Below are 25199 nucleotides of genomic sequence, written 5' to 3'. Positions count from 1 at the left end.
GGATCTTGTTCCATTTATTAAGCTATATTGTCTTATGTGGACAGGATATATTTGTGCTTCTTAGTATAAATTCTACTTTAAAGTTGAAATTTGATAATATTTATTTTTTCTTGAACGAAAGAAATTAAATGCAACCTTAAGTATGATCTAGTGTGATAACTGATAGTAAGTAGCTATTAAACTTTTTTTTCCCCTTCGAGTCGACCCATTTGACGTTTATCTATTGGCTCTTGTATTTAATGTTTTTAAAACTGGATAACCGAAAGAGGTATTTATCAGTCAAAAAAACAATAATTAAAAAAACGAAAGAGGTATTTATTCACGGTACAATGATTTAAGCCTGGCCCGTCTTTAAATTGGGCGCGTGTAGAATAATTATGTGTATTCACATACAGAAATTAGTTCACATTGACGTGTTATATTACTTTTATATCACAATAATTAATGTAGAATTAAAAGTTCTTATTTTATAAGTTTATTTTTCATGCACTATCCGTAAAGTTCTTATAATTTTATAACTAATTTGAACTATTCTTATTAAACTCAAATTATAAACATCAATCCCATTTTAAAAGAATTGAATGAAAGGGAAAATGATAGATGTAACAAGTAATATAATGAGAAAGGAGAGAGATAACAAAATGAGATGGAAATTGAACTAATTACTATTCTTATCATTCCTTGTTCTTGTAAAGTCAATGTTCATGTCCTTTAGTTATACTTTAGCCCAAGCATAGGTTATAGACTCAACTAAGTCTTTGTTAAAGTTAACACGGTATTGTCTCAGCTTCCACTTAATTGCTTGGGGTAACATCAAAATAATTTTCTTTAACTGTCATTTGTTTGGTTTGATCACCATTTAATTGATTCTTTATGTTGTACAGCAAAATTCAAAAGTCCCCTTCCAACATGAACCCGTTGCTTCTCCCCTGTGACCATTCATATAAAGATGCAGAAAAGCCCTTCGATTTCATCTCGATCACATGCGCACAATCCAGCTCCACTTTCTTAAACAAAACGTCAGTCCTGCACTTAAAAAAGTGGGAAAGCAGAAATAAAAAGAAATTTTTAAAATTCACTCTATTCAGTTCTCCTTTCTAGCTTAGTGGGTTTATTTTGAGTTTTCTTTTGATAAAATCTTTGACTAGGCCAAGTTTTCAAAGAAAATTATTACTCTATTATGGGAGTATACAAACTCTAGTGTTTTTGTGTATATCATTATCATTATATTGTCAATTGTAAATTTGGAGAAATTACTAAAGTAATTGGAATCAAACCTTTTTCATGCAAAGCACACGTTAGAGTCATAAATACAGGATTAAATGTCTGAACCTTTTGGTATATTATGAACTTGAAGAAGTTTTCCGATAAAGATTTCCGAAATAGATCAAGTGGTGGAATGTAACTAGTGAATTTTCAAGCAAATTAAAGATGAAATGGGAAGAAATTCTGAACAATATTGATCAGTATTATTGATTTACTATGCACACAAAAAGTGACATTTGCTAACGACTACTATCTGGACAAAAGAATTCAATCTTGAGGAGTAAAAAAAAAACAAAAACAAAACAGAAATAAAAGAATGCATGTGCAGTTATCACATCAGAATCTACAACACTCAAATCGCATAGCTCGAGCCTTGTTCTTCCTTAGGTGCAAACCTTCTGACTTGGGCATTTGTACAGGGCTTCCAATCCATTCCCAACCTAACCTGTGTTTTTTTCAAAGAAAACAACCAAGTCCTTGACAACATTAGACAACATGTAATACGTTTACGCCATCATTATACATTCATGCTTGAATTAAAATTCCAACAAAAAACTAAATGCTAACATGATCTCTTCTACTAATGGAACTAATATCCTAACAAATTAACATTTGCTGATAAAAAGAAAACATGATTCACTCACACAGGGAATGCAAAAGAACTTCTACTGCCTTCAGATTGGTCAGAGTTACTTGATTCTGCCCTTCTCATGTCATCATCATTGTGGTGCTGATTAGCATTTGATATTTTCTCATGAATGTTCAGGTCTCTAACTTGTTCTTCATTCTCACCATATTTCAGCTGCTTGAGTCACACGAAGTAACAGGGAATATAATAATTCAATTTATCAAACAAAGGCCAATTGGGCGACTAATTCTTTTGATGAAATGGCATACCTTGCGATTCACTGGCCTTGAATTTTTATGCACTTCATTAACACTTTTGTCACCTTGTGCCACATCCTTTCCAAAGCAAAACACTATGTAATCTTCATCCGCGGAGAGTGACCAACTTGAACAATCAAACTTGTTTCCAATGGGAACCCCACCATCATCTTTATCCTTTATTATTGGATTGTTTGAAAGTCTCTCCTTGCTGTGGATTTTTTTGCTTGGCCGTGACAAATCGTTGTTACTAATACTATTAAAACTTTTTTCGTTTTTCTTATCAAATGCCAAGCTTTTCATTGTCCCGTGAGGGGATGAAGTCAGTTCATGATCATCTGCCAAGAGTTAAGGAAATTATGTAAGAATACGGCATATGGGGTTGATAAATAAAAGTTTAAGAAAATTGTAAAAGCTACAAAATATTAATCTAGAAAAAATTGAAATTATACTAGCCTTCATACTTTACCTAAGGGCAACCAGCAAACCGAGAAAAATGATCTGGCTAGCCATGCCATTGTACTCATCTTTGTGTGCTTTGTTTAGCTCTTTTTTTTTTTTTTTCCTATCAGAATACCGTTATAGAGAATGGCAAAATGGCTCACGGACACAAGATAAAAAAGAGAGGAATTTAGGTTTTAGCATCTGAATTTTGAAAGACTCATTTAAGGCCAAGGGAGTTACAATTTACAATCCTCAATGAGTAATGGCTCAGTTATGTTTGTAAACTTGGAAAAGGTGACAAATTTTTCACATAAACCGGGCTGTCATACTCATTTCATTTTCAATTGGCCAGAGATTAAAAAGAAAACAATACTAGAAAAACGTCATTACATACCGTTATTTTAATTGCTACGATAAATTAACATAAATTACGAGTAGGCGTGCCATAATTTGAGCCTTAAATTCCTTATCAAATGTTTCATTTTTCTGAAATAAATTATGGATTGTTACAGAAAAATAACTAAAGGATTGTATGTGCATTATTTCTCTTCTTAAATTGTGTTTAGTAAGTTATTCTAGTAATTTATAAACTATTTGATTAGTTTATAAGTTTGTTTGGGACAAATTTATTTTAGTAACTTCTTAACTTGATTCAATGTTTGAAAATAATAAAATTAGTAAGAAGATGATTTTAGAGTTAGCTAAAAATAATCAACTTCTGATATTGAGATTTGAGACTTGACGCCCTATAGTTTTTATTAAAAAATAAAAAATTGTGGGCTTTTTATTAGTCCACTATAAATGGATATTATATTTGGCATGGTGGGGAGAAAAAAATAAAAAACATTGACAGGATGAAATGAAGGTATCATATTACGTATGAATATGATAACGACTTAGTGTAGGCAGTTGAGGTACAGAGATGAAGAAGGGAACCTGATTGACGACATCTCGCTCTCTGTACCACCGGAGCGTCGCCAGCCGCGCGAGGAGGCCCTTCGCCACTGCCTCCAAATCGGCGTCAAAGCTCTCAAAGCCATACTGCCTTCTCTCGACGTGGTTGGGCTTGTTGATATGCATGTATGTATGTATGATTGATGTGGATGGTGATGCAGGTTCGGGAGTTGGAGAACATTCCGTTGTTTAACGCGGGGAGAGGATCTGTGCTGACTTGGAAAGGCACCGTGGAAACGGAAGCTTCCATAATGGACGGCGGCAGCACTATGAATTGCGGAGCTGTTTTCCCGCCTCATTACGGTCGTCAACGCCATCTCTCTCGCTCTACTGGTCAAAAGTGATACATAAGAAGATTTCATCCAATCCTGTGAAGAAACTAAGAAATGATGAAGAATGCAATCCACGTCACAACTCCAACTCCACTCTTTTTTCTCTTCTCTCTCCTTGCTTGCTGGTTTTTCCTTTGGTTGTTGCACTTTGCCCTTTTCTCCTTGCTATGCATGACTTTTGTACAAAATGATTCGAGGTGCTAGACCTACTCACCCAAGCGAGTTGGTTCTTTCAGAGTTGATTGCTAGTCCAGGCAAGTGACATCTTGAATTTTTATAAATTAATCATTTGTGTTCTTCATCTTAACTTGGTTTCTGGTTTCAACAAATAACCATAAAAACATAAAAAAATATATAAATGAATCTTCCATATTTAAACAAAAATATTTATAAATGTACAATATTTAAAATAATTAAAATTAAGAAAAGTTTATAAAAAAATTATTAAAATAAAAAAATAAATGCTAATATTTTAATTCCAAAAATAATTAAAATATGACACTAATCATTTACCATATGGCACCGTTAAAATCAAAGAATATCATACAGCACTTTACATTTTTTTAGTTCTCTATAGTATCTACCAGTGATACGTGCTTCCTTTTGTTTTCCTTTATTTTATTTTTTATTTTTTGTGTTGGGAGAAGGGGGATGACAGCATTCATTCTTTGTAACTTCAGAATTCATTGCGTGTCAAGTGTCACTATTATGTTGTCCATTTTGTGATGAAATTAATCTACGTTTGAAATTTAGCAGTAAATGATAAGTTAAGTTCAAAAATAGAAGTTGCTGAAAAGTTTTGCTATGTGATAAAATGTTAGCTTTGGTGCGGTAAGATAAAGGGAAAAAAACTTATCTGCCGTGGTTTATTTCTCCAACCACTGGTTAATTTAGGAATGATGAGATAGGATCAGATTAATTTGAATGTATCACTTGTTGACAGGAAAAGTTGTGAAAAACCACCTTTGTCTAAAATTCCTTGCCACGCAAACTTATAATAATGAGTGACAGAACTAGTACCTTCGGTGGAAGAGATTCCCTATTTAGAAAAAGTTTATTAAAGGAGATCTAACGTTACATTCTAACCCAAAATCTTAAGGTTTATATCAATGGGTCCTCATTTATGAGACTTCACTTCACACTTGTAACCCAATAAACCTGTTTAAGGAAAACCATTCTGTTCATCCATTAATATTTTTAAGGATGAAAATCTAACTATATTTGAAAGTATGCTATATTTAAAAATTTTGTTTTCAACGATTATAACGTTTTTTTAGTAATAATTATAATGTTATTATTGGTGAATCACAGTTTAAAAATACAATTTAAACATAAAAAAATATAACACGCCTATATAAATAATAATAATAATAATAAAACAAAGTAGTTAACACAGTTTTGACATCATTATATAATAAGGTCTGCATCATCATTTGAGTGATTTGACATGTTTTTGAGTGTCGGATGTGATCCACGACGTTGTTCCAAACATGCTATGTTAGCCAGTTCTGTTATTATCATGTAAATTAAAACCGAGGAATTGAAATGGTAACCGGTGTTGTCATCGTCCTACTATTGTGTTAATTAAAATTTTCTTCCAGGTTTGTTCCTCAATCCTTGTCTTGTTCCAGCAGTTGCCTAAAATCAACAGTGATATTAGATTCAGTTTTGAATTGGTTTGTCTTTTCCTTGACAATGATACTTAGTTCTTAAAGGACTACAACACCCAACCAACCAATTATAGTTGGTTTAGCAAATAAAGATCTGGTCACCTGGCAACAGGGAGTTACTACTGTAAGATTTCTCTAACAAATAACACGAGGGAGACGGGGAAAGAAATGTTTTTCATTCGATTACATTGCTATTTGAAAGAGCTGATAAATTATTACAAGAATTACTAAAGAACAATCATTCTACCACTTGCAGAAGGGGAAAAGATAGCCGCACCGGCCAAAAATGGATTCTCCCACATCTCTTCACCTAACGCATATCAACTTTGTAGTGTATAAGAAATCATTCTGTTCTCTTTCAAGACTAATTCAAAAGAAAAATTGGGGAAAAGAAAAAGAGAAGGGGCGAAAAAATATTCCTAGCGAAGTCAAAATTTTCTACTTCTGACTCTACATTAAGGCAACCACAGATCAAGAGTATAAAATAATCTGAGATTGCATAATCCATCAGATATTGAGAAGTAGTGCATTTCAACTTGTGGCACAATCTTGTAGATGAGGGTGACTTTGATTTATGTACTTGTCCCATAGTGGCTTATACCTGCCTATAGCTAACTTCAACCATGGCTTCATGTTCCCATTGAAGTGAATAACTGCTGCACTTTCAATGAGGCGGTTGTCAATATTTAGGTCATAACCCAATCCTAAAACATGCCATCTTCTGTCAAGTGGCTCTGTCAAACCATAAAAACAAAGAAGAGCAGGAGGAAGTGTCCCCAGCTTCCAAAGAGTCCCATCAGCATTCTGCTCTTGCCAATAGTGATATCTTGCGGTCACGTTTGCCTTCCGCCATGCAACCAAGTCAAAAATGTTCATACCAAATGCCCATGCACATGCCTGTGGATCAAACCTCGAGCTAATAATTGAGTTTGAGAAGTTGAGATACTTGTAGTAACGATGAAATGCTTCAAGACAAGTTTCAACTGCACCATTCACATTCCCATGCAAATCCAGAGAGAAAAGAGAGGTAAGATCCTTCTGGACAACAAGGTCATCATCCAGGAAGACAACCTTCTCAAGTTGCGGATAAATCTCAGGGATGTAAAACCGGAGATGATTCAGTAAAGACAAATACTTGGGATTACGCATTTTGGGTTCAACATTTAAATCTTGATATGCTCCAAAATAGATGGTTTGTGAATCAGGATTGAGGAGCTGCTTGACAAGAGGAGAATAAGATGCATTCAACCAATGAAACTCCTCAATGTTTTGTACCTCTATGGTGGCTCCTTTAAAGTCATTATTTAGGAACCATGCTTGCATTGCCCCATAATTGACTCCATTAGTGACAATGTGAAAGACTAATTGCTTTGGATGATCTGCATTAGAGACAGTTGAGTTTACAACTACAGATGTTGCCAGTATATTATCTGAAAATATGCAGAAATGATATAGATTGTTGTCCACAAGCCGTGGGGAGTTTTTCCTCTCGTCTGAGAATTCTTGCAGGGATGGCATCTTTAGCCAATCAGACATGAGTTTCACATTTAGACAATGAAGACTCTTAGGTACTGCTTCGGCTGCTATTTGACCAAACACAGTGCTTTGAACTATTGCTGCATTGGCCCGCTCTTCGAGAGCTTGAATATGTGATTTCATAGTCACTATTGTGGTTGCAATGTCATAATGGATATCTTGTGCCTTAAACATTAGAAAAGAAAGGCTTTTAATAATTGGCTCTGCTTCCTCCAGTGTGATGGGCTCACCAGTCATGGCAGCTTTCGAAAGCAAACGCTGGCAACTTCTGATCTTTGAGCTAAGCTGCCAGGCAAGGTGAAGATTGTTGTGTTCTTTGGCAATAACCACATAAGCCTTGGCCAGGATCATTTGTTCCGCTAACTGCCGCGAAAATGATGCTACACTTAAAATCTCTTCAGTAAAATTCAAGCCCTCCTTAGCAAAATGTTCAACTCTTGCATTTCTCTCCTGCAATGGGAAGTCACATGCTCCATCAGTATCCAAAAGGGGGAGATAAGAGAATACTTGTAACAACAGAAAGTGATAATAACTAAAGAGTAGCAACAGTAACTGAGAATATGAACCTTAAAATAGCTGTCACAGTAGTGTGAAGAATTATAGAAGAAAAATGAAGGTAAAATGAATCAAACATCTCTCATAAGTTAAAAGCAAGTTATGCACCTCAACTATAAAAAAAGTGAGGTACATAAGTTGATTTCAATTTATTACTTATGAGAGAAGTTTGATTTATTTTGCCTTTGCATTTCCTTCTCCTATAAGTGCTTATTGATAAGTTTATCCAGACTTAACACATATTCAATAAGAAATTCCCTGAATAGCATGTCCTGGTTTTAGACATTTTCCTGATTGCTGGATGGCTTGAAAGACCTAGAGATAACTAGCATAATAATGGATGATGATATAAAACCAAACATAATAACTCTAAAATAGCTAGAGGTGATGAAACGATGATCAGATGGTATAACTAGATATCTGGAAACAGGTCAATTGAACAGGAGATACATAATAATAAACGTCATACAAAAGGCAGTAAAATGGGAAATAGGTTGATGTTGCAAAGTAGAATGATAGAAACAAGTCACAGGTTTTGGTGAAATGAGAAACTATGGCTGCATGTGAAATTGACTCCATAATATAGCAATTTCTGAAGATTGGGTGACATGCATGTGAGTGAACAGTTGCAAGGGGAATGATGTGCAAGTAAATACTGAACAGTTTACAAACCTAGTAATTAGTGCCTGTTTAACTAAACAATTTCTACCTAGAGTAGCAGTTCTTCAGTCTCTTCCCTATCAAAATTTTTTTTAAAAAAAAAAAACTCTTTTTACCCTTGTCCCTTGAATATCGGTTTCTTGGCTGATTTAACCACAACCATTTATCTTTACCTCCCATTTCCAATAGGATTGAACACAAATTCCAGTATACCCAAACCCAAAAATACAAATGAAAAATTGTTTAAACATGCTAAATAAAAGCCAGAGTCCAAGAGGTTCCCTCCAAAAAATTCATCCAGCCATAGATATTACGTTCCTACTGCTACTTGTCGATACAGGTCCTCTAAAATGAGCAACAAATACGAATCCACCTTTGGTTTGATTTGATGTGCATTGTGAAACTTATCCTACTAAAATTGAAGAACGAATACACTCTTATAAACTCGCTTTGAAAAATGATAAGGATTGAAGCGAAGGTAGTGAATAAGAATAAAATTAGGATCTAATGAGTAACTGGTGGGGTTGTGTGTGCTTATTGGCAGAGTAAAGGAGTGATTGGGAATGGAAATAAAGAAAAGAGAAAAGTTGAAACTCACGGGCAAAGGATGATGAAGCGGATCTTGGTGGTGGTGATTGTGCTGCAGAAGGAAGAGGAGCAATCCGAGGATGGAGGAGAAAGCAAGGAGAAGCCAGATCCAATATGAAAACCTCCGTCGTGCCGGGCGCCGATACTCGGCAGCCCGTCGTCGCATCTTTCACCGGTTCACCACCCAATCCACATCCACTCAGATTCCGATTCCGATTCCGATCACAAAATTAAATTCAATTAAATAACAAACAACTGAGAGAGATTTGAATGGGGAAGGAAGCATGCAAGCAAAGCGAAGCAAGGATACAAATATTCAATGGATTCATTTCTTTGAGAGATGAAATTAAACCTACGCGTGTGCGTGTCTGACTCTCACCTGTTAGCCAGCCTCATACATACATACATACATACCAAACATTATTAGCATCGCTCTACTCTACACTGTTATTTCTTACAATAAAAATAAATCATTCTAAAACTACACATAATAATTATAAACTTATATTTAATATAAACATCAAATAACTATTTATTATAATTATTTTTATATTTAATATATAAGTATATTTTAAAACTACACATAATAATTATAAAATTATGAATTAAAATAACAAATAAGAGATTATGTAAGTATGTCAAATTAGTCACCATGTTAATTTCACATACAAACATTTTTATGTAAAGAGTCTTTTCTTTTTGAAGAGTTCATGTAAAGAGTCTAAAATATTAGTCAATGTCACATAAAAAAATATTTACAAGAATCTAAAATTGCTTAATTGTGATATGGAAAAGATTTAATTGGCATTATTAAAATGTTAGTTCATGAACCTTTATGAGCCACCAGGAAGGCATGCCCTCACATGATCGAATGTGCTGTCTTTTGAGATGGCATGGCATCTTAACAGAAGCTCAGTAGTTGTTCATTTTTAATCTTAACTATGGATTGGGAAAACATGAATATATGTAAAAGTGGAGAAAAAAAAACCCTAAGCTTAGCCATTCAGCGAAGCCTCCCAACAATTTAAAGGGAGTTGAGTTGTCTTGTCCAAAATCTTAAGTCCATCCTTGCCCTAATGTTGGTCCAATTTGTTGGCATAGGACCTCACTCAACTGAAAAAGTTAAGTCATAACCCTGCTCTGTTGGGTCAGGCCCCTTTTACCCTGGGCACCCAGCCTATAACAAATTAATTTGTCTCCATTTTATTAATTTCATTCGGCACTATCTTCATTGCCATTGCTCAACAACCAAATAATGTTTGATTGCTTTTTTTTTTTTTTTTGCATCTGAGTTTCTAACTTTATATTCTCTAGTTTCCAATAACCCACCATTTCTTGATTTTAACTTCCTTCGATCATAAAATTTTAATCCAAATATTCAATTATATCTTTTAGGTGGGATGGAATCCACTCTTTTATAGCTATGATTATGTTAAGAGTCCAATTCAAACCGAAACCTTCTTAACACAAATACTCCATTTGTTCTCAAAGACTAATCTCTGGACAAATGAGAGTAGCTTATTTTCCATCGTACTACTGCACATAATGTTGCATGTTACTTTGTGACAATGCCCTGTATCTGACACCGTCGAAATAGTAACCTAAACCTTTTAATCTGTTCACGAACCAAAAATACGACACTAGCAGTACCTTGTAAATTGTAATTAAACTGCATTTTCCCATTGTACAATGTCTTAGTCACTTCCCATAGTACAGTGTTGTAGCTGCACAATGACTTGCAACTTAAAAATGACCATTTCCAAAATGCACAAGTACATTGAATTTTTAGTAACCAATTTCAACAACCTTAATACTTTATGTTCCTTATCCCATTTCATTTCATATTAAGCCAAAAGCCAAAAGTTTTTATGGCGTTTGGTGGTAATCAAGTAGCCTCCATGTTTCTTATTCTTCCTCCTCACCGCAATGGTCATGCAAGGAGAGTTCTGTATACAATACTCAACAATCCCAGGTCTTGTTCCCCTTCTTCGTACCCACCTCCGCATGATGCACCCCAAGATGGATTGTTTTCTTTGTCCCACTACCAATAATGACACCCTCTGTTTCTTTGCCTCTTGCACTATTGCAACACCCTTTTCCTCTCCTTCAAGCATCACCACATTCACTACCACCTGAAAAACCCATCAACTCACCAAGTGTTACTTCGTGTCCTACATAGATGCATATATGTCCAATTCACCATAAAAACAATAACATTCCTCCAAACTTACCCCGGGTTTCTTCATCTCGCACATGCTTTTCATGTCAAGGAGAAGTTGATAAGTCTTCACATTAAACTTCGAACCAGATTCAGTTCCTGGGAATAGCAATCAAAAACACAATTTAGCTTTTTTCCCTTGTACATAATTATTTTGGGTGTACACTCTCTTGTTAGCTTATAATCAAACTAATAAGCTCTCATGTCATAAAAGTCTCATACGTATTTAATTAAAGACTAAAATACACTTTTATTTGTAATTAATTTGGTTTCTAAGTTTAAAAAGTTCTACTTTTATCTTTGTATTTTTTTAGACTAGTCTGATGCTTTCGCTAGATTTGGTACTTATAGTGTTAATTTTAAACTTGACATAATAAAGGATCACTGATGTGACATCTTTCGTGGTAAGTTACATACTATCAAATTAGTTTAATAAACTGATGAAAGAATCAATTTGATCCAATAAAGACTTCAAGTGATCAAAGTAAAAAAAAAAGTTAACTTAGAAGACTAAACTGAAACCAAAAAGTATTTTATCCATGATTAAATTTTCTGTCCAAGTGCATCCTAATTTAGAATAAGGTGCAAACAGAAAAGAATAGTACTATTAGTTCTCACCTTCCCTTGTGGGTCTGGCTACATGAACAAGAACAACAGTGTCCTGGGTCTGAACAGTGTGAGAGAGTGCCCATTCAAGAGCCCCTTTAGCTTCAAAGCTAGAATCAACAACCACCAGTATCTTATTTCCCGTTTCACCCCTGTTGTCTCTGCCAGCTTCGTGGCCTCCGTTGCTTGAAAACTCAGTCCTGTTTTCACATTTGATTGAGGCAGAGGAGGAGGAAGGGGACTTGGATCGAAAAGAAGATGCAGAAAAGGCTCGAACACGAGGCGTGGCGCGACCAAAACACAACCGAATGCGTGGCCTTCCCATGTTTTGTGTTAGTTCCAAAGGACTTAAACTGTGTCCTTATATACACGCATTATTGAGGAACAAAAACTTCAATGAAGGCCAGTTTCTTTGTCTCACACTCATACACCCTTGACTTTGAACTTGTGATTCTTCTCTTTCAAATGAAAATTAATGGTTTCTTTGGCTTTTTCTGTGTGATGTCTTCGGTGGGGCAAATTCTGGAACGTGCCAGCCATGCATCAAGAGTTTGGATGATGGACGGGAGTTGACAATGTTGACAACAATTTCTTTAATGGTTTCCACACGCGTGGAAGAATAATTCTCTAGTCATTAGCCACTAAAAGAAAAATTAAATAAACTAGACTTGGACGCACTAATCATTAAATTAAAGTAAATGATGTTTGAATTTGAGGAGTAATGGAGATCACGTTCATTTAGAATTTTAGAGGAAGATTGAAACATGGAACCACGTAATCTCAAGAGTCCAGTGATTCCTTTGTCCCAAAAGTCACAAAACATTAAATATCCTTCTACATTATTGGATGTGAAGATATAGTACTATGTAAGGAAATGATGAGGAAGTTGTTAAACTTAGTTGACTGTGGTAGTAAGTGATAATTATGCTCCCAAAAATTGGTAGACAGGATTTTTTTTCATTATTATTTCCGTGAATATCTTTCATACAAGATAATTATACTTAAGACATGATTAAACACTAAACCCAGTTTTCCTTGCAATAATTATGTGAAGAACAAAATGATTGTGTTAAATCTAATCCTCATTAATTTTGTGAACATAAATTTTAGATATAATTAGTTTGAGTCTGTTTTGTTCTTTAATTAATTAACAAATTACTTTCTTTCTAGTTTAATTTTAACAATTATATCGAGCCGCATTCTGTAAAATTTATTTTAAAAGAAAACGTGACGTTACTCTTAATTTATATTTAAATTGATGAAAAATAATAAAATACAATAAAACAAAATAACAGTTAATAAAAAAATGGCATAATTAAAAAAGCTAACAATATAAGAATAGTGAAAAGTTAATATAGTTAAAAGAAAAATTTAAAAATAAGAAGTGATTTAAGGATAAAATTGTTTGATGAAATGTGGACACCAAATAAAAATATTTTTTTTATTGTTAGTATAAATTGAATGATAAAATATTTAAATAATTTTATTTAATTTGTATATTATTTTAATTTCATTTCATCGAATTGAACTCGTCATCAACACTGACCAGAGCTTACAGTTCTACTTGTTTTGTATGGGGAGATTCCAAATGTAGTTGACAGTTGCCACCACATCATTGTGTGAACTTCTTTTCGTCTAATATTGTTGTGGCGGCGGCAGAGACGTTGGCCTACACCACGGTCCTCTTTTACTAGGCTTGCCTGCAAACCAACTTTATGCACCATGATTGAGACATAAATATATTTTAAGAGAATTTTTTAAATGAGAGAATTATATGGTAAATATTTTTAGTAAAAAGTGTGACTTTTATGTTAATATATGTAACTTTTTTGTTTTATAAAATATAATAATAACTTTTTTTTTTGTTGGTGAGTCTAAGGCTTAAATTTTAATTATTTTACCCTTAAACTAGCCTTAACCTTATGTGAATCTTTTCCAACCCGTGGCCGCTTGACTCAATGGGTATGGAGTATGGACTATGGAGTTTGTGGGCTCAAAAAAGAGTTAAAATGCAATGTCTTTGAGATATTGTACGAGATTTATTTAAGGGAGTTGGTTGAGATATCTAGCATTTTTGTTGGTTGGGACATCTAACAACACAGTGAAAGCATGAGAATACATAGATGGATGATTAGTATGAGAACATACAGATTGAAAATTATTTAAAAATTATCAATCCGTATCTTTTAATTTTTTTAAAAATATTTTTTTACAAATTATTTATTCATTTAATTTATTTACAAATTTTGAAAAGTAAAAAAATTTGATATTTAATTGAATGATGTATTTAGATGTTTATTATAATGATTAAAAATTAAATAAATATAATATTTAATTGAATGATGTATTTAGATATTTTTTTATAGCAATTAATAATTAAATAAATTTGATATTTTTTTACATATATAAATACTTATTAAACCTATGATTTTTATTTATAATTTATATATATAAACAAATTAATTATTAGATAAAAAATAATCATCACAAAATTTATTATGTAAATTTATATGTACATTAAATATAAATTAGAAATTTTAGTGTTATATATAGCGATATTATTTATTTATATTATAATGTGTCTATTAGCTTGGTTTGAATGTTTTATTAATATCCTGAGAGACACAAGTTTGATTCTTGTTATTAATTTTAAACTAAATTATGTTTTTGAAAAAAAAAATCATATGGGCACCTACGGATCCATACGAATTGTCGGCCCAATACGGATAGTAGAAAAAAAAAACATTGATTTTAATAGAGCATTTTTGCTGTACCCAAGCAACTCCCTTTATTTAAGAATTTGAACTATTTTAATAGAGTATTTTTTATATACACAAATTTATGATAAAATCCTTGATTATGTGCTGAAGAGATACCACGTCGGTAAAACAGAATTTTAATCATCTACTAATATTAAAAGAATATAAATTTGTTAGGATTAAATTAATGATATGAGTTTTTTGGGGTACAAATTAATGATAGGAGTTTATGTAAGTCTTGAGTTAAAATTTTATTATCGCCATTGTAAAGTTTTTTAAAAAAATGAACTTACCTCACTATATTATCTTTTTACCGATAGATAAGAAATAAATTTTTAAAAAATAATGTTTTCTTCGTGTTCTTAAATAGTAAGTAATTTTAAAACAAATTAAAATGATAATTACTTTAGGAAAAATGTTAGTAAGTTATTACTGATAAGAGTTAGGTTTAGCAGAAAGATTAATTTTCTATAATATGATAAATCAAAGTAGAAATCTTTATTGAGAGAAATGGTCCTACTTTGTGTTCAAAGATTTTAAGTAATTTAGTTTAGGTCATGTCAATGTGAATGTTAAAACTTGCTTAGAGTAAACTTGTATTGACTCCAATACCAAAGCAATCCAATGCTAAAATCACATTTAGCATCAATTTTATTAGTTAGTTTTGACTTGCGCTGACTAGAGATTTTCTTGTAATGTAAATATATTTAAGAGAAAAAATAGTTTCATTATAAAAACGTTAAAAGAGAAAGAAAAAAAAAATCTAACTTGGCATTTGAAATATTTAACAGAGACAAAGGAAGGAGGTGACTTAGCTAGCGAGGCTAGTCACTCTCAAAATTTTCAATTTTATTTAAATCATAATTTAAAGTTTAATATATATGTGTTGAAAAGAATATTTTGCTCGAGTTTTTTCTGTTTAGTCCTTATATTTGTTAATACAAATATGGCAAAAGCATATTTCAGCTGCTATACTACATAATACGAGTGTTATTTAGAATTTATGCAGAAATGAAAGAGAGCACAAATCATGAATTATACATTTGGATATAAGTCAAAACCTGAACCCTTATTCAAACTCAATTTTATATCAGTATCATTTATATTTATATGTAGTACATTTAATATACCTTGCAGCTGCATTAAAATGCAGTCAGAAACGTCACACAGAGATTACAATCCAGGTGGTATAGTCACCATCAAATGCCCCTGATGATGTATATAGCTAGTCTTTGTACAAGTGGTATTCGTATTTAACAAGAGTTAACAGGCTTTCTATTCATTTGTAGGAAGAGGCATCCAAGGGGGAAGAATGGTTTTAGGTCGACTCGACGTTGGAGTTTCTTCATTACATTTGGCTTCTGGGAAGCCTCTGCATCAAGTCATTTAGGTGATCACTTAAAATGAGTTTTGAATGCATTATTGCATGTAACTGCTGACTGGCTTTACCTTTTTCATCCAGTTCCTAGTTAAACAGTAACTAAAATAAACCTCATTTTTCTTTACACCCCTTGTAAGTATCAAATATCACTTGACACTTCACAATAGAAAAGAGTTATTATTTATTATTAACATTCACTCACTCTTTTATCTTATTTTTACCTCTCTCTTTTTTTCTTCACATCTCTATTTCTCATCACTTTTTTTTCTTTTCTTTTTCTCTCTATCTCTTTTTTCTTTTCATCCATGCACTTTATAAATGGTGTGTAAATTTATCATTTTCCATAGAAATTATTAAAAGGAAAAAAATTGTTTCATAATAAATGTATAGAAGAAGTGGTGTATTACAAAACAGAACAAATAAATTAAAGATAATGAGTCATACACACTCATTTGTGCTTCATATTTCATTATACCCTTATATAAATGGGTTAAACACTAAAACTGTAAAATCAAAATGATATATGATGAAGAAAAAAAAAAGAAATACAAGTATAATTGAATGGTCAAAAAAAGAGTGAAAGATTCACCATTCATCCTATTTAATTGGTTTCATGCATCTGAGATGGTAATTGGTATATACACAAAGTAGCACAAAATGAAAGACAAAAATGAATTCATGCATATACTCACACACACTCTATGAATAGAGTTTGGAGCATTTCAGTTATGCATAAACGAAAAGATACTAACCCAATTGTCAGGGACTCCGGTGGTTGAGTTACAAGGACAGAGGTCACATCCATGTTATTTTGCAGTCCATCTTGCTCTTGTGGGGCCAGCTCCTTCTCTTTATCCTTTATCTGTTTTTCACTCAAACCATTGTTGTTATGTACTGTGAGATTTTTGAAAACCAAATTGCACAAACTGAATGAGCTATTATAAAATAAAAACGTCATTACCTTCTTGGAGAGCAAGTTGTTGTGTTCCCGGAGTGACTTATCCTGCATGATGGAATACTAAATCATCATTTATACCGGAGGCAGCTGATCCAAAACTTTTGGTCAATGAAAACAATGTGTTCATGCATATTGTTACTGAAAATTAAGGTTAGAAATACATGTATCAATTGATATTCAGCAATTTACAATCCTCACAAAAACAATGATTAGCCAGTGTTCATCCCCAGGAAGTTTAGAAAATAGTACATTCTCAAGAAACTCTTTGAAAATGTAGAGAATTAATTCATACTTTATTTTTGGATATGATGTTTGTACTACTTTCAAGCCAATCGTTCACCCCTCTTTTTAAGGGAAAAAATAGAAAAAGAAACATTGTTCACTACCATTTATGAAAGGGCAAGAAAGACCCCACCTTTTTCTGAAGCGCAGAAATAGATTCATTCATGGCTTGGTTCTGCACGTAAACACCAAGAATTACAATGACATTCAATTCATTTCAAATTATATTAGGAGAATTTCATGTAATTATATATTTATAGATATTTAGGAAATCACAATCAAGTCATTAGGAGATTTTAGGCTTAAACAATTTGGAGATTTCTAGTAATTTAAGGAGTTTGTTATCTTTATGATTTGTATATATTTTCACCAATATTATTGAAAGGTGCGTTCACAACAACTATACTACTTGTTTTGGTATGAAACCAACACGACAACTTGACCTTGCGTGATCATGGTTGAGAAGGGTAAGAAGGGAAGTGGAGACACCTTTGACTATACACGCGGCACCACACAAGAATTAGCACAAAAATGGGAGAAAGAGAAATTCCATTACACTGTCAATGCTGTACAAATGCATCAAGCACACGATACAAAGGGAGTCACAGACAAGTGTTGGTCCTTTCTTGAGTTGAGTAATAGACCAACAGCTACAAGAACTTTAGTACTACTAAGCAACTTAAATAATATTTAAGAGTTAAATATATTTTTCATATTTATAATATATTTGTTTTATTATTTAATATTTTTAAATTTTTATTTTTGATACATGTTGGTTGAAGTTTGTAACATGATATTTTATTAGTTTATTACATCATCATTTAATCAATATTGTGATGATATTACATTAACTTATCACGTTTAAAAGATCAAATCTAACGATAGAGATAAAACAAAAGTTAAAAAGATAAGATAATAAGTTAAAATAAAAAATATTTTTTAGATAATAAAATTTAAAAGTGATGTATTACATGTATAAAAATATATTTAAGCAATAGTTAAAAAATCTTGTCTTGTCCTATTAGGCTATCTAAGGGAAGAAATGCAGTTGTAAATAAGAATGGAACAATAACTTTTGGGGAAGGCCTGGTCTTAAAAATGTTATCTATGTGCCTATTTTAACTTGTATCTTATATTTGTCTCCCAATTGATAAATGACTCACATTGGGCAATCACCTTTTGTCCTTTTCTACAAATTATGAGGGAAATAGGACCATGATTCGAGGAGTGATTGATGTGGTTGAGTAAAAAAATGTGGTCTATATTATTGTGGTCTATATTATTCTCACGCAGTGAACACACACACACACCATTGTGGTTGATTTCCTCATCATATCATTATATTTAATTGCAGTAAAGAGTCAAGTTAAGAAAACTCTCGAATTTTGTTATGGTAAGTAAATGGAAAAGTTAAAATTGAGAGAAGTGACAATTAATGGTACTGAATTCAAGGTCGTGAAGATCTATTTTGTTAAAATAGAATGTTTCATCAAACCTTCATGATTGACACCCAGCTGCAACAGAATGGTTGTTCGAAAGAAAACATAAGTATATTTTAAATGTTGCTCGAACTTTTCATTTTCAAGCTAATCTACGTTTTAATTCAATTATGGGGTGAACCGTGAATGTGTACTTATTGCAAGGTACTTGATAAATCGCACCCATCCACTATAAATAAAGGTAAAAGTCCCTATGAAATATTGTTTAGTTAGACTTTAGATACAAGACTAGAAATGTTTTTGTGAGCTAGCTGAAAAAAATTCTATATCTCTTTGACCAAAGCTCGTCGAATAACAATTTAATTATCAATTGAATAAGTTAGACATTCGAAATCTTCATTCACTAACTACAAGAGAATCTCATATAATCATGTAATTATATATTTGCAAGTATTTAGAAAAATCACGATCAAGCCATATTCATGCATGCAGTATTTAGAAATTTTGTACACATTTAAGAAAACCATGATCAAGTCGTATCAGGAGAGATTCATAGACTATTAGGAGGATATCTTGCTGTAGTTTAGGATTTAATTATAATTAGTTGCCCTTATTAATAATTTGGATATATTCTACACCTCTATAATTGAAATGTAATAAAATCTTACAGGTTTAAAAACCTATTTGATACCTATAGTTGCAGTAACCTTCACTCTTAGTTTTTAACTATAGTTTATAACATTTCATTTTTATTGCTATAGTCGCAACTTTTTTTATCTTCCAGTCCTCGCCATCTAATAAAGTCACCTAATACCGTTTGAGGTAAACATGGATTAAAAGAGGAACATCATCATATCACGTTCATTTTAAATGAATGTTATTCAACAATTAACAGCAAGACCTTAATCTAGGTTCATCTAAAACAACATTAGTCTAGACGATGAGGACAAAAAATAAAAATAAAAATTACAATTATAATAATTAAAATAAAATATTTTAAACTATAGGAATAAAAAAAGATATTGTTGTAACGATAAGGATAAAAAATGTAATTAAATCAAACTTAATTATAATAACGCTATATTTGTTGAATGAATGACATCACCAAAACAATCTTGGTTGTATATATAGTTTTACCTTTCGTGATCTAATGAGTTTGAGAGCAGAATCAAGTTGTTGTTCCAAACTCTGAAGTCCTCTAAGATTTAAGCTGTCCAGATCTTCTCCCATAAAATTCCTGAAACAAAGCAGTAAACCTGTCGTCATTGCATGTTTTATTACACAACAAACACAAGTAGCTCTTGCCCATAATATATCAATACCTTTGATTTCGCTGTAGTACCTCCACCCTAGCCTTGAGCTTTTCGTGTTCTATAACCCAGTTTTCCTAACAGTGCATGCAGATAATTACATCAGTTTTGATCTTCTAAAGTTATGGATACAAAATTATGATAATTAAACTGTAATTAAATCAATTTTCCTAACAGTGCATGCAGATATTTTCTAAGTTACGGATAGTTAAATCAACTTTAGAAAATATCTAATTTGATCTTCTAAAGTTAAACCCATTCGTATTATTTTTTATAAAATTTTGGTCGTTAAACTAATATTTCGAAGATTTTATCACATCCAGTAAAAAAAAAAGATTTTATCACATTGACTCTTCAAAGATTTTTTCATCAAGCAGATTTAATTTGCTACTAAATTAGTTAACCAAAAATCTAAACTATCATTCGTTTTTATCCAAGACTAAATTAAGCTGTAATATAAAGATTTTTCTAGGGACTATTTTGGTGACAGATCACATCTTAGATAAACTAATTTGGTTATAAAATCTTAGGAAGTTATGACTTAACTCAACGGATTAGTTTGTGAGAACTAATTTTAGAAAACCATTAATGTAATGAAACTTTGAAGAACCAAATTAAGAATTTTTTCATAAAGTAAATAAGTAATAAATGAATGTATATAATTTGTTTTAACAAGTAAAATATATAATTAAGTAGGGACAAATGGTCTAATAACCCTCCACTGGGAGGGTTTAGAGAAAGTAAAGGACCGATTTACATCAATAATAAAACATAAAAAAGGAAGTTAAAAGTTCATCCAGAAGAAATAGAAGGCTTACATTTGGTGCTTGATCATCTCCAGCAAGTTGTCTCTCCGCATACGAATACCTCTCATACCGTTCAAGAATTCTTTTCATACTGTTGACTCGGGAAATTAAAGTAGCAGTGAGCAAAGATTTCATATATTAATTGCATCACCTTAAACAAAAACTACATTGGAAGGCAAACATATATATATATATATATAGCTTTAATTGATAATTGAATTAGCGGGCGATGAAGGAAGGAATCTATTTAGAATGTATGAGAACGCATTTAAAAAACATTAGAAGTGTATTTTTTAGCATTCCAAAAAAATATTTTTTTAAAAAAACTTAGTTGTTTAGCATTTGCTATCTCTGTGTTACTCCTAATAGCTAGCAAGCTAAAGGCTTTCAAATTACTCATAAGGTAGTAGTAGCATTTTGCATTCAAGCAAAAGACCGAATTGCTTAATGTCTTCTTTTTTAAACTTCCCCGGCAAGATCAAATTCAGGTAAATAAATGCATCAAATTCACAAATCAATCAACGAAAACTATATATGGGAGAATTAATTGAAGTTGAACCAAAATAAAACGAATTTTAAGTGATTTTCTTTTCTTATTTATTATGCATCACCTACTGTATAGAACTGAATCACGCTGGGTTTTTTTTTTTACTTATTTTGATTCAATCTTTACCCATATCCAACCTGAAGCGTGAAGGTATGTTTGAAACGAATTTCAAACAGCTGTCCAGATTTTTACTGTTTCATGAAAAAAATGTTAACAAAATCATTTCCGTTGTTAATTTGTTAAGAGATTATCAGAGTTAATATAAAAAATAAATGTTGGAATAGATTAAAATTATAATGAGTTAGTTTTATACTAGAAACTCAATAACAATTTACATTAGATTTTTTTGTTAATAACATTTGAATAATTAGATTACATAGAATAGAATGGTGTAATTTTATGCTAATTTGTCCATGCATGTCCTTTGTGCTTTTCATCTATCTGTTGTCAGCTTTATAGTTCTCTACTCATTAAGCAGCCACAAGCCCACAAATTACTTGGCATATATAAAATATATGCTAACTTATACCTATTTATTTTTTATAATGAATAAGTTATTAAATTAAATTATAACTATAAATTTTAAATCTTAAAATGCAAGAAGTAAATTATTAACTAACTTCTAAAAAATAAGTAAGTGTATGTTAATAGATGTGTATGAAATTTTCTAACTTCAATTTATACCCACTTATTTTTTAAAATAAATAAGTTATCAAACTACAAATACAAATTTATTAAAATATATGTAAGGTGTAACTTGTTAATTAATTTATTTTAAAAGAAAAAGTGAGCGTAAGTTAACAAGTTTATATTATATATATTGTCAAAATTTTATGACTTGTAATCATGCATTTAAAAAAATCAGATGAGTTTAAAAAATTCATATTACATGTGTTTTAATATCTTAAACATTTATAATAAAATCTAATGATGAATAAGTTTTTATCCCTTTCTCCCATAGAAAACCATCTGAATACATATATAAGTAACTTGGAATATAAAGGGTAAAGTTAAGTTCAAAACACCAGCTTAAAAAGGAGGAGCATTTTAAAGAAATTTTATCTTAATTGAAAAACAGAAAGGAACTTGTGATTTCTTTCCCTCCCTGTCAAAAAATTGTTATAAGATGATACCACATGAATAAATAAAAGGAAGTGAATCCCTGCATTCCCTGATACAGTGTATGTTGTATTCTCGACCGTGATATTAATTTTCGAATATTAATTTGATTGGCAGCACTAACACCAGCGTTTTGTATTGTTTCTGCCTTTTCTATGTTGAATGCAATACGGCGCATTTCAGTTTTCAGTGATTGGTCTATTTACTCAGAGATGGTGTGCTTATGTATGTCAGATGAAGATGCCTCCACCTCCATTAAAAAATTAATACGGTATAAATCAATAACTCATTGATACAAGTGATACTAAATTTTATCTGTTTAAATAAAATTAAAATCTTATTAAAAAATACTTGATACCAATTAAAAAAATATTACTAGTGCATGATCCATTCTACTTTTCAAAATTAGATAACAAAATTATATTACATTATTACCTGTCCTTTGTTTAAGTTTTTTTAAACAAGTTACATTATATCAGATTTTTTTTAACCAAGTGGTTAGAGTTGAATTATTGCGGACCCGATTCTTCTAATAACATGTTAAGTGACTTTACCAACACCATATATATACTCAAATTAACAGTCCCAAAATAAAAATGATTAGGCAGGGCCGGCTGAAATATAAGGCATTTCAAGTCCTTGTTTTAAGTCTTAGAAAAAAAAAACTATTTAATATTAGTATTTATATTACTTTTTATTATTTGTTGATATGGAGAAGTTATAATTAAGGGTTTTTTTCCTTGGTAAATGAGGTTGAACCTGTTATAAGAAAAAAACTACTTTTATTTCTAGTAAATTTACTTTGATTAGGGAGAAATGTTAGCAATAATCTTTCTTATTGGTTTAGGCAGGACCAGAAAAATTGTGTGAAATAAGTGAATTTATCCCGTTGAGTTGAAAGAGAGTCTAAAAATTTCTGAAAATTACAAAAAAGATGGATCCTACATTATATTTATTGATTCTCTCATAATTTTATAATTTTCAAAAAATTTCAATCAATAACAAAATATGTATTAGAGATAGTGTATTACTAATATTCCTCTTGATTAGGTGGTGGGAAATTATGTATCTTAACTAATCTTCATATCACGTGTAAGTAAGTATTATTAATAACAAAATTTAGAAGCATTACTATAGGTATTGTTGTGTTGTTGATATTGTTCTTTAATTAGATTTGAAAATTTTCATCTCCATAATTTTATATTAAAAAATGATAAATGATAATTTTGTGTCTTTAAAACGTTATTAACGAACTAAACAGAAAAATATTTTTATTGAAATATTCAAAATTATCTCCTATACACAATAAAGATTTTATTATTTTAATTTCTTAATCAATATTATAAAAGTAGAAGTTAATTAGTAAGACTCTTAATTAGAGAAAAAACACGAACAATACATATGATATTGCCCATAAGTTTTGTCATATATTATTAATTCTTTACAGTAAATTGAAATTTGGTTAGAGCAATACAAAATGATGCAAAATTATCTAATAATTTGTCCCCCCAAACAAACACTACAGTCGTACACACTCGACGGACATGAAAAAGTTCCGGTATTTTTTTTCCCCCTTGAAAAATTAAGTCTAACTAAACAAGAAATCTAAACCTACTGCATGTTGACAATCTTGGGAAGAATAGAAGGCGAAATCCTAATGAGAAATTGAGCACTGTACACATTTACATGGTCGAGGAAAAGAGAAAACACTAGAGCAATAATATTAGTGCATTCAGAAACAAGGAAAACATATATGTATACTAATTGCATAGTTGAAGGCAACCCAGAAGAATAGATATAGAGATACATGAGTGCAAAGAAGAAAGAAAGAGCTAGGGACGTACCAAGGTTCGTTGGAGTAGTCGAAAAGCTTGCCTTTAGTGGAGAAGACGATGAGAGCCACATCAGCATCGCACAGCACAGAAATCTCGCGCGCTTTCTTAAGCAAGCCAGACCTTCTCTTGGAGAAAGTCACTTGCCTATTGATCTTGTTCTCGATCCTCTTCAAATCCACTCTTCCCCTCCCCATATATATACTATCAATTATCAAATATTGAAATATCTCACCTCACCGCTAACACAATTCTTCAAACTCATGCGCATGGATTCAAGAAGAAGCGAGGCACAGAGGAAAGAGGAAAATTATGGTATGGACTATTAGTCAAGGCTTTTTTAGCATACATACCATTTTTTTTTTTTGTATTGAAAAAGGGAAATATCATTGGTCAGTATTTAGTATATTTACAACTTACTGTATAAATAAATATTCGTGGATAAAAGATATAGAAACCGCTGATCGGTCTAAAACGTGGTTTTGGAAAACCTGCTTGGTTTCGTCAAATACGTTGTCGAGTTGTGATTGGCCAGAGACCCTGTTCTGTCCTAGTAGACTTAGACTGGTCCCCACCGTTTCTTCCGCGCGCCTCGCCCCCACTCAGTTTCTTACATCTCATATAAACATTATACGGATAAAATAATAGTATAACCATTCTTCCCTTTTTTCTTCTTTTATCTTTTATAAACATTCTAGTAATATATATATAAACCAGCAAGAGGGCTAAAATGATCTTTGAATTAGTGGTGTAAATGTTTTTTTAAGAGAGGTTAATATCTTGAATAGATTTTAATATCTAAAAAAATAGTTATCGACTCTCATTTGAAAAATATCCCAGGTTCATAAAAAAAATAAAATAATGCTTTATTTGTCTTAGGTTGACTATGCATTTGAAAAGAAAAAAAATCAAAAAACAAATTGATGTTATGATGATTTATATTTTATTTATACTTTCTTAACTTATTCCCTATTATTATTGTTGTTAAAACTATTTATAATGAGTTTACCAATGTAATTAAATCAAGCAAAAATGAGATATAAGACAGGTTA

At 31.5% G+C, this 25199-nt stretch overlaps 4 protein-coding genes across 5 annotated transcripts; all 4 read right to left on the bottom strand.

Moving 5' to 3' along the window:
- Positions 1–1376: 1376 nt before the first annotated feature.
- On the bottom strand, positions 1377–3665 carry LOC102661272 (protein BREAKING OF ASYMMETRY IN THE STOMATAL LINEAGE). The gene is made up of 4 exons (XM_006601359.4): positions 3532–3665; positions 2164–2489; positions 1911–2068; positions 1377–1711 (listed from the first exon to the last, which is right to left on the bottom strand). The coding sequence occupies exons 2-4, from the start codon at positions 2452–2454 to the stop codon at positions 1603–1605; spliced, it is 558 nt and encodes a 185-aa protein (XP_006601422.1). The 5' UTR covers positions 2455–2489; positions 3532–3665; the 3' UTR covers positions 1377–1602.
- Positions 3666–5706: 2041 nt separating this feature from the next.
- LOC100805886 (hexosyltransferase GAUT11) lies at positions 5707–9326 on the bottom strand. The gene is made up of 2 exons (XM_003549532.5): positions 8901–9326; positions 5707–7537 (listed from the first exon to the last, which is right to left on the bottom strand). Exons 1-2 carry the CDS (start codon positions 9054–9056, stop codon positions 6083–6085), a joined length of 1611 nt encoding a protein of 536 aa, XP_003549580.1. The 5' UTR covers positions 9057–9326; the 3' UTR covers positions 5707–6082.
- A 1224-nt stretch (positions 9327–10550) lies between these two features.
- Positions 10551–12049, bottom strand: LOC100527308 (adenine nucleotide alpha hydrolases superfamily protein). Its single transcript, NM_001251002.2, is given in 3 exon segments — positions 10551–11022; positions 11122–11207; positions 11727–12049. Coding segments are annotated over 3 exon segments (687 nt in total). The 5' UTR covers positions 12040–12049; the 3' UTR covers positions 10551–10734.
- A 3441-nt stretch (positions 12050–15490) lies between these two features.
- Positions 15491–24531, bottom strand: LOC100805348 (truncated transcription factor CAULIFLOWER A). Of its 2 annotated transcripts, none has more exons than XM_003549531.5 (8): positions 24160–24528; positions 20662–20740; positions 19856–19920; positions 19671–19770; positions 17228–17269; positions 16816–16857; positions 16607–16716; positions 15491–15845 (listed from the first exon to the last, which is right to left on the bottom strand). In XM_003549531.5, exons 1-8 carry the CDS (start codon positions 24342–24344, stop codon positions 15749–15751), a joined length of 720 nt encoding a protein of 239 aa, XP_003549579.1. In that variant the 5' UTR covers positions 24345–24528; the 3' UTR covers positions 15491–15748. The 2 variants fall into 2 exon arrangements, with proteins under 2 accessions (XP_003549579.1, XP_040867041.1); XM_041011107.1 differs by having other exon boundaries at positions 15818–15938; positions 24160–24531.
- Positions 24532–25199: the final 668 nt, after the last annotated feature.

This window comes from Glycine max, chromosome 17, assembly GCF_000004515.6.
Source record: "Glycine max cultivar Williams 82 chromosome 17, Glycine_max_v4.0, whole genome shotgun sequence".
NCBI classification, from domain to species: domain Eukaryota; kingdom Viridiplantae; phylum Streptophyta; class Magnoliopsida; order Fabales; family Fabaceae; genus Glycine; species Glycine max.
Note: the sequence above shows the minus strand (reverse complement) of the source record. Positions and strands in the feature narration are given on the sequence as shown.